The sequence below is a fragment of the Pteropus alecto genome, unplaced genomic scaffold (genome assembly GCF_000325575.1).
Source record: "Pteropus alecto unplaced genomic scaffold, ASM32557v1 scaffold34, whole genome shotgun sequence".
Classification (NCBI taxonomy): domain Eukaryota; kingdom Metazoa; phylum Chordata; class Mammalia; order Chiroptera; family Pteropodidae; genus Pteropus; species Pteropus alecto.
Window position 1 is genome coordinate 1,108,036 of NW_006435763.1, and position 9,887 is coordinate 1,117,922.

The following is a 9,887-nucleotide window of genomic DNA, read 5'->3' on the forward strand; positions in this document are numbered from 1 at the left end:
CTCAGGATCATAATGTCACAGGCCCCGAAAGGGCTCCAAGGTCATGTTGCCACTGGTTTCTTCAGGGATTTAATCTTCTTTCAATTGTTTCTGGAAGGTAAGAGCTGCGATGAAGGACGGTCGTTTTTGATTGATGCACCGGATTCCCCAGCCACATTAGCCTACAGAAGTATAATTCAAAGTAAGTGTCGATGTGAGTCTTGTGAATTCAGTTGGCTGTGGGGCCAGGAAGTAACATAAATGAGCAAAGTGGGCTGGGGTGTGAGAAGGTCCAATTTAGGATCATAAATGGTCACTGCCATGCTGCCTCAACTGGGGACAGTAGGGTAGTGGGGTCTAGGATAATGTGGAGAGTGTCCCCCTCAGCCCAGGAAGCCAAGAGTCTATCTTCTAGTCATCAATGTTGTGAACATTATTTTAAAGTCATAGGTTAGAAGACATAGCGAGCGTGAATTTTTTGGCATAGGAAATACATCTCAGTAAAGCTGTAAATTGAAAATTGATTGAGGAAAAAAAAAAAAAACCCAGTAAGCTAAACCAAACCCATGTGCAGACCTGCTTCCGCCAGTGGGCAGCCATCAGAGCCCTTGAGTTGACCACAGAGGTGTCAGTAGTTAAAAGCTCTAGAGTCTCGGTTTGTGTAGTGACATGGCATCAAGGGTAAATGACATCATTCTCAGGCTTCCTGATCTGTAGAATGGACTAGTGAAAGGCCTCCCGCTGGTGGCTATAACCGCAGAGGGGCAATGTGGTATTCAGGTCACTTCGAAGATACAGGACATGAACAGAAGTGGGGTTGGTTTGGTCATTTGTTTGTTTTGAATTAAGCCTCCTGGGGGTTCTACCCCCGACTAGAAGCGCCCTGGCCAGAACAGGGCAGAGTTGCCTGAGAAACTGAGAGCCGTCCATGCTTCTCCACCCTCTATTTTGTTTTCCAGGAATCCAAGAGTTTTGTAATCTCCATCAGCCAAAAGAAGAGAACCTCATTAGTTCCTGAAACCAGGGAACATTGTGGGCACAAGCGGCGTGTCTAGTGAAACCTGACCGGATCGGGGACAAAGTGGGAGTCAAGGACAGAGAGGGACCAGACTCTGGTGCGGTGTGAAGTCACTTTTTCAGAGACACTTTAATATTTGTACACTTTTCTTTAGAACATGGGTAAAGGGCATTCTTTACGAATGTGCTGTTTTAAATTAAAAACGTCTCCTCAAACCTCTCCCTGAGGCCTGCTTCGCTGAAAAACACAAATTTGTGTGTTGTGGAATTCTCTGCTAGAAGGTTGAGTACAGAACCTCTTGCTTCAGCCATTGCTGCTTCTATAGATAAACCTAAAAAGGAAACAAAGGATGGATATGTGGCTTCACTGAAAAATACTCATGCACGGTTTTAAATAGCATAGTCCACAGTTATTCTTCAGATTGAGGAAAAACTAAAATAGGAATAGAGCCTCATGCTAGGGCTTGTCCTGAGGGCAAGCATACAGTGCAGCTGGGTGTAGTCAAAACACCCCAGAAAAGCCCTTAAATCACCCACGTAAAGAAGATTGGGAGTCTGTGTCTACACCCTGTATCGTCACTACCTAGTAACTTCCAGTGTCAGATAAGATAATTTACAGGTTTTTTATTACATATAAAGGAAAGACAGATGTAAGTTCTAGAATTCTCCACATTGCTGTGAGATGCTCACTGCGTGAGAGATGCACAGGAACTGAGACGGCTGAGGGAAGAGTAAATTCCTGTTCTTCATCTTACTCTGGGCGCGTAAGTGGAAGGACAGGCAAATCCCCTTGTTCTCTCTCCCGTTCGCTCATTTCCCTCCCCGCTCCCCTACACGCCTGCACATATGGTCAAATTTGCACATGTCCAGCATGAGGAAGGTGGGACCCCTCTCACGGCCGATGAGGCCACAAAGCCCTGGGGATACCCAGTGCTGGTTCCCTCCTGATTATGCACCCGCTACTCAGGGCACAGGGGGAAGCCCGCCCAGACCACAGGCACAGCTGAGCCCTGGAGAGCTGCACATCCCACAAGTCCCCAGGTCCCCATTGTCCAGACCCCCACCGTGATCCCGCCTCTTACCTAACACTTGTGGATCTCCAGCCCCTCAAGGTGAGGCTTCTGAAAGTCACTCGGGCAGGCCTGCAAGGGAAAAGTCAACCATGACTTTGGTCCCCACCTGTGCGTGACTTGATTCTGCTGATTCAAGGCCAAAGCAAACCCACAATGTGCTGAGAGCCTGCACAGCTGGTTGCTCAATGTCTTAGCATAAAGCAGCACTGTTCAAATGTAAGATGGTTCAAACTATTTCAGGATGAGCCTGGTCAAATCTAAAAGATCTGTTTCTCACTTCTAGAAATAAATGTGAGGTTAAAAAATTATTCATGGTTCTTAATTCTTAAAATTAACAATGGTAATCTCAAAATAAATACTGTATGATTCTGCTTACGTGAGGTCCCTAGAGCTGTCAAATTCATCGGGACAGAAAGGAGGTAGGTGGTTGCCAGGGGCTGGGAAACGGGGAATGGGGAATTACTATTTAATGGGTCCAGAGTTTCAGTTTGGGAAGGTGGGTGGTGGTGGTGGTTGCCCAGAGGGAATGTACTAGATGCCACTGAACTGTACACTTAAAAAATGATTAAAATGGTAAATTTTATGTTGTGTATGTTATATTACAATTTAAAAAAACTAACAGTGGCAGCCTGGCTGATATGGAAAACATTAAAAACTGCGGTTGCCAACAGTCCTCCTTACTTGAGTGTCTAGAAAGCGGGGGTCCAGAGATAGACTTTAGTAACTTACCGTCTGGAACACCGTCTGGGACAGGAAACTGGCTGTGACTTTGCTGATGTCACTCTCACCTCCCATCTTACAAAGGATGTAGCCATACAGGTTAGCAGCTTGGAGAGAAATCCCAGCTATCACGAGGGCCTAGGCTCAGACAAAGCAAAGGTAAGTTTTCTAAGAGCATATTTTGAAATGTTCCTCCCAAACCAAATAAATAGTCGTGACTGCGGCCTAACAGTAATAGTCAACCTTTTCTGAACACTAACAAATACTCATGGACACCTTTTGACCACCAACGACCCGAGAAGTCGGTGCCATGATTATCGCATTTTACAGGGTGGAATTTGAAGCCCACCCAGAGAAACTGAAGTTGGCCAAGGTCCCAGAGCTAACGCGTGGTCGCATCAGAATCTAAACTTCGGAGTTCGTGCATTTAACTACACTGTTGCTTCTACTAGCTGTGAATATTTTGTTTTCTCATCGAATGAACCAGATCATGGCAATGAAATACGGTAACTCTGAAAGAAAACTTCAGAATTCTGAGGCTAGCATATTCCTACTTAGAAAGGGTTTCCTGTCTATAGCCATGCCACCCTGATCAAGCCCGATCCTGTCTGATCTCGGAAGCTAAGCAGGGTCAGGCCTGGTTAGTACTTGGATGGGAGACCACCTAGGAAGACCAGGTGCTGTAGGCGTAAAAAATAAAAAGTAAAGTGATTGTAAGCTGACAAGGTCCTTGCAATCTGTGAGGTCAACCAAGGGTTGCCTAAAAATAAAAAAATAAATAAAATTGGGTTATCTTAAAAAAAGGGTTTCCTGTCCAAGGTAGGATGTTGCATCCTTTTTCTGAGAACTGCTCTCTTAGCAGCATTTTTCATATGTGCCAAAAAGTGAGAACAACCAAATGTCCATCAACGGATAGACAGGGATAAATAAATATGGCATAGCCATACAATGGAATATTACTCAGCCGTAGAAAGGAAAGAAGTACTGATACATGCCACAACACAGATGAACTGTGAAAATAAGCAGAGTGAAAGAAGCCTGACAAAATAGCACATATTTTAGGATTCCATTTGTAGGAAATGTCCAGAATAGGCAAATCTATAGAAACAGAAAGATGAGAGGGCGACGGGCTGGAGGAACAAGGAAACGGGGGAGGTGGTGATGGCTGAAGGGTACAGGGTGTCTTTCTGGGCTGATGGAAATGTCCTAAAATGGATTGTGGTGATGGTTGCATACCTGTGAATGTACTAGAAGCCAACCGAATTGTATACAATGGGTGAGTTGTATGCTATGCGAATTAATAAAGCTGTTTCAATCCATCTATCAATCATAAATAACAAAAACCTACTCCTGCAGCCTCTGGTTCTGTACTGATGTCAACGCAACGTCAGAGTCAAAGTGTCACCTTACCAGCCACTTTAGCTTCAAGGAAAATAAGGTGCTGAAGAAGAACACAATCCAAATCATCGGGCAAATGATGAGGCCAAGCCAGAAGATGCGGGCTTCAGCTTCCGTGGCAGCGATATTATTTGCAGAGACCTGTGGTGGGAAAGTGATTCACGCTACCGTTTTCGTTTATTTTACACGTGCTTCTGCTATGTGCTGGAGCACTGGCAGCAATGGGCTTTGTGCAGGGCAGGCGTCAGATCTGCACAAAACCCAGAAGGAACCCACAGAAACGTCCCACAGCCATTTTCCCCGTTCTGATCTGACTTGTAACGGAGAATACCTTTCTGGCTTCAAAAATCCAGTGGCTTTTCCCATCTTCATCGATCTGGTTCCACCAGCGGAGGCCCACCATGAGCCTTCCGGTTACATTCTGAGGAAAGCAGACAAAATGACTCAAAGCACACCACAGGTAAGGAGAGGGTCCTCGCCTTTTTATTGGGGAATAAAAGTCCCCAATTTAGGTTAAACGTGCTGGGAGCAGAGAAGATGGGGCTTGAGCCGCAGTGGTTTCCAAATCAGTTTTTGAGGCTTCTAATTTTTAACTAAGCTTACCTCAAAAGGTGACAGATGCTCCCCACTCAAAAAAAAAAAAAATATGTGTGTGTGTGTACACATATATTCATGTTATATAGAACATTTAAATATTTATATAGTATATGTAAATTTTAAAAATCTAAAGTCATGTGGAGTTGTCACCCTCAGAGAGTACATATTCACACCCATGACAATTGATACCCATAAGCCATTTATTCAACACTAAACAATGTATTTTTTCCTCGAATTTTAAGTGACTCTGGTTCAGTATTCTTAAGTGCGTGTCAGCAGTTTCAACCAGAGCACCTCTTGGCCCCAATCGGCCACATGCATTGGGACAGTCACCATCTGGAGACGCAGCCCACGTGTTTCGGGAGCCATAGCGTCGCAGGTGAGGGTCCTTACCTTCACAGACCAGAAGTCAAAGGACAGAAGGAGAAGCACAGTCACAAAACAGCCCACAAAACTGAACCAGTCGCAGCACACGTAGGTGACGATGGCACTCACTCGGAAAAACAGGTGGAAAAAGGTGGCCAGAGGGTGCCTGGAAAAGAACCCAGAAGGCCCTCACTCCAAAGGCCATGTGAGCAGTTTCGGAGCTCACTCCACGTTCCGCCCAGTGCATTTCAGGTCTCAGCTCCAAGGATGTCACTAAATTAGGCCACAACAGTCATTATTATATTTTCCTTTTGTTTTCTCCCTCTCGAAGAATCCCGTACTTTCCCCTAATTTGACTCCAAATATCACTTGCCCTCTTTGAAACCAGGTCAACTTTGAAGTGAAACGTGACAGCGATCCCTACCTTCCCACTTAGCAGTGACGGTGATCAGTTCCCTAAAGGTAAAGGTTGGGTTATCCCCAGTAACAGAGCAGCGAGCCACGTGCAGCCCATGGGTGCTGTCTTGTGTTGTCGGGGAATGCAGGATCCTGGACAACAAGGAAATGAGCATGATGCAAGGGATGGGCGTAACCTGTAGTTGCTCCTACTGAGTGGCATCTGACTGATGACATTGAATCTAGGGGAAGATGGTTTTGGATTGCTGTGCCTGCAGGCATAAAAGAAGAGAGAGAAACAAGGGGAATGTGGTCATCCTCTACCAGGCAGGTGATAGCCGTGGGTGACATGGGCCAGGTAGAAGACACTCATGGCTTTCTATTTCTTTCTTCGGAACCCACTTTTGATAGAGCACAGGTAGAGAAAAACAATCACAATCGAGAAAGCAACAGTGCAAGCCCGATGACGGTGGCATTTAAAGTGCCACACCAGTGTGAGGGAGGAAGGGGAGAGAGGGGGCAGACCTCCCTTGAGGGCAGGTGACTGTACCCTACAAACCTCCCTTAGTACTGCCAAATATGGTATTTTCACAAGAAGCCAGAAATCCAAACTTGCAATGGGAAATTGGATTTTTTGGGGGGTGGGGTGGGAGGTGGGGAGGGGATTGGATTTTTAAGTGATGGCGACTCTATTAATAAAATATTGTGTTTCGCCTTGGCCAGTGAGCCACCAGCTTGCAACATCTGGGGTGATCAGAGGCAGCCAGCAGACATGAAGCGGAATGAGCCTGCCGGTTCTTCTCAAGAAGGTGCGTGGTCAGAATAAGCAAACTAGGGGATCCTATAGAATTGTGCAGTTTTAGACCCCCAAGGGAATGTGACCGAAGGTCCAGACACAGAATTTATAGTGACTTCTTCATGTACTCGTGATGCTCAAAAGAAGGAAGGAGCCACACCCAAACACTAGCATTTCGCCAGAAGAACGCTTCTGATTTGCGCCTTTCAAAGATGCTAAGCTTTCCTGGTGTCCCAGATGAAAAGCCAGCCTGGGAAGAGCACCTGGCATTTAAGAATTAAATGCGATCACATAGAACTTCCAAATCTGGAGTGTTCCAGAAGATAAGACTTGGGAGTCTCTTAAACCCTTTTTGTCTTAGATCTTATTGAGGATCTTTCAACAAACTGCCTTCATACAGGTGTGCCCCTTCGTGCTGAAGATAAATGAGTTCTCTTGCCATGACCGAAAGTTCTCCAAGGGCAGAAACCATGTTTTAGATCATTTTATTTCCCCAGCAGTGTCTGGCATTGAAGATTCTCGGTAGGTGTTTGTTGTGTCAAACCTCATAATGGAATTCATTGAGGATGACTGGGACATCCATTCTTTTTTGTGGAACAATACAGACTTAAAAGATGGAAGAGAGAGAATGAAGTATGCAGTGATGCAGGGTAAAACCTGGAAGTTAATGCATTTGAATAAATTCCCTGCTCACCATTTCTTTTCCTTTTTTTTTTTCGCTGTCGTTTCCTGAAATAAAATGCAGAAAATATTCCAGTTGTTGGGAAGTTCTGCTTAGTTGGGTCCTAGTGAACTGACTAACTTGTAATGGAAGGTATTGTTATTAGCCCAAAGCAAGTAGAAAAGGATGCCTGTTCCATTTCAAATATTGCTTTAATCTTGCTTTATGCAGGTCGCTCTCTGGGCAACTGTCCACAAGCTCATTCAGGCCCCCTCTGGACTTTGCCTGACCTTTGCCCCCAGATAACACTAATGTGATCTCAGACCAGTTTTCTAGTTTCGAAGGCCATGGCTTAAGCCTAGCATGGGGTCCCCTTCCTTGCCAGGCGTTCTCTCCTGCCACCTCTGCGTCACATGCATGACGGTCACCTCTACCTCTCAATGCCACTGGCTCCAAACTGCACCCTCCCATGCCCCCACCTGGTGGCCCCTTAAGAGGCAAGCAGTACAAAAGTGCCCGCCGCCAGGGTTCCAATCCGATCCTGGCTCCAACCTCTGAGTAGCTCCGAGGGCTCCCCTAAGCTACATGACCTCCAGACGCCCCAGTCTCCACTTCTGTACAATAGGAATGCCAACAACAGCCACTGCCTGGGATATTAAAAAGATCTTGTGAAGGCGGCATGCACGAAGTGCATGAAACACAGACTGTGCTCAGAAATCGTGAGCTGCTATTATCTCAGAGTCACTCGAAACTGTTCAACCTCCCAGGAGCCACACGGGAAAATTTCCCCTCTGACCACAACTTTCTCTCACTCCCCGGGGGGCAGATTTGTCACCTCAGAGATCCCTCAAGACTCCAGATCTCTCCATCTCCCCCAGCCCCTCCTCCTTCATTCCTCAACTTTAACATGGAGTATCTTCCAGTCGGGATCTGACACTCTCCCTCCACCTGGCCAGGCAGAAGCCTGTCACCTCTAGGAGAGAGGAGAGAATGACAGACGGTGAAAAAGGGAAATGAAACTATTTAATCAAAATGCTGTCAAGGTGGGGAGAGTCTCAATGGGCTTTTGTTTAACTCCATTTTCAAAGTGCCGGGTCCCGGGACATCTATTGTCTTTCTCTTTGGAGGGACATACAAAAGGTTCTCAACCTGGAATGAGCATGGAATGTCATCTGAGGAGGCCTTAAAATGTGCATAGGCTATTCCTGTCCCAAGACATGTGGCTTCAGATTTGGAGTAGGGCCTGGACATGAATTTTACAAAAGAAAAGCACTGCTATATACTGGATCCACAAACTCCAGCCCGAGGGCCACATCTGGCCCACTTCCTGCTTCTATTAATAAAGTTTTATTGGAATACAACCATGCTCACTCATTAGCTGGGCTGCAAAGCCAAAAAATTATTTATCCAGACAGTGTGCCAACTCTTGCTCCACAACAGGTGATGTGGAACAATTTGGTGATGAAATCAGGCTCCATTGAAAACAAACCAAAATGGAACATACTGCTTTTAAAGGCTCTTCTCCCCCTGCCCACCTCCCCACCCCCAAAAAAGAATTCTGCTTTCAAAAGCTGCAAGGTGGGAGCTGCGTTCTGGCAGAACCAATGGATTATGCTAGAAGTCAGAGTAGTGTTATCCCAGAGTAGTGACTGGAAAAGCACGCAAGGAGCCTTCTGAGTGCCGGAGATGCTCCGTATCTTGGTCTCACGTGTGCACATGTAAAATTCATCAAACTGTACACTTAAGATTGGTGCTCTTTAATGGATGTACACTATACCCCAATAAGAAAAAATTCTGATTGAAGCCGCTGACCAGAGGAAAAATCTTTGCAAAAATTCTACATGTGATACAATCCGGCAATTGCACTCCTCGGTATTTACCCAAATGAAAACTTAGGTCCACACACAGATGTTTAAGCACCTTTATTTCCAATTGCCCGAAGTTGGAAGCAACTAAAATGTCTTTCAGTAGGTGAATGGTACATCTACACAATGGAATATTATTCAGTGCTAAAGAGAAATGAGTTAGCAAGCCATGAGAAGACATGGAGGAAACTTAAATGCAAATAAATAAATGAAAGAAGCCAATCTGAAAAGCCTACAAACTGTCTGATTCCAACTCCATCACATTCTGGAAATGACTGAACTATGGAGACAGTGAAAAGGTCAGTGGTTACCAGAAATTGTGGGGGAGGGTGGATGGATGGGTGGGACACAGATGATATTTAGGGCAGTGAAACTAGTCTATATGATACTGTGATGGTGGCCACATGTCATTTTACATTTCTCAAAACCTAAAGAATGTACAACACCAAGAGTGAACCCTGATGGAAACTGTGGACGTTAGTTAATAATAATGTACTGGTTCATCATTTATGACCAGTTATGACAGTTATGCAAAATGTTACAAATCGGGGGAAATTCGAGGTGGGAGAGGCTTATGGGAGCTCTGTGTTTCTGATCCATTTATTTTTCTGTAAACCTAATAAAACCACTCAAAAAATGGACACAGGTCGAGGATGAGGATGCTCTGTCTAGACAGAGTACATAGAATATGATCAGGGGACAGGCACACATATCCCCTTCACTACAAACTTCTAAGGTAGGTTTGATTTGTGTGTAGAGGGGAGGAGTAGGGAAGGTTGATTTAATCCTAAATTCAGCAGTACTCTAATAGTATCTTTAAAACTTGCTCTTTATTTGTTTAAATTACTCTGAAAACTACTCGGATTTTTTTAAGACTGTCTTCAGCTCTTGAATTGTTCCTCAAACATCCTATTTTAAATTCTCCATCATCTTTCAGACAGCCTGAAAAGTTTTCTGCTTTTCTCTGTGGTCAAAGTCTGAGGAAAGACAGTAGCTTCTCTCCTTGGTTTACTTTGACA

The 9,887-nt window shown here is 45.0% G+C and overlaps 2 protein-coding genes and 1 pseudogene across 5 annotated transcripts in view; 2 read left to right on the plus strand and 1 right to left on the minus strand.

Moving 5' to 3' along the window:
* Positions 1-1,248, plus strand: part of NUBP1 (nucleotide binding protein 1) — a 16,283-nt gene extending 15,035 nt beyond the window's left edge. For 3 of the 4 annotated variants that reach the window (XM_006910884.3, XM_015588612.2, XM_025046107.1), the window contains 2 exons: positions 98-181; positions 939-1,248. In XM_006910884.3, coding sequence (XP_006910946.1) covers positions 98-181; positions 939-997 — 143 coding nt within the window. In that variant the 3' untranslated portion in view covers positions 998-1,248. Of the gene's footprint in view, positions 1-97; positions 182-938 lie in introns of those variants that run through there. The other variant, XM_025046109.1, reaches the window with a different exon arrangement.
* An 830-nt stretch (positions 1,249-2,078) lies between these two features.
* Positions 2,079-9,887, minus strand: part of TVP23A (trans-golgi network vesicle protein 23 homolog A) — a 22,992-nt gene continuing 15,183 nt past the window's right edge. The window contains exons 3-7 of the mRNA XM_015588613.2: positions 5,178-5,316; positions 4,519-4,608; positions 4,200-4,328; positions 2,799-2,927; positions 2,079-2,138 (exon numbers count right to left, since the gene is read on the minus strand). Coding sequence (XP_015444099.1) covers positions 2,079-2,138; positions 2,799-2,927; positions 4,200-4,328; positions 4,519-4,608; positions 5,178-5,316 — 547 coding nt within the window. The remainder of the gene's footprint in view (positions 2,139-2,798; positions 2,928-4,199; positions 4,329-4,518; positions 4,609-5,177; positions 5,317-9,887) is intronic.
* On the plus strand, positions 3,360-3,478 carry LOC112479138 (annotated as a pseudogene).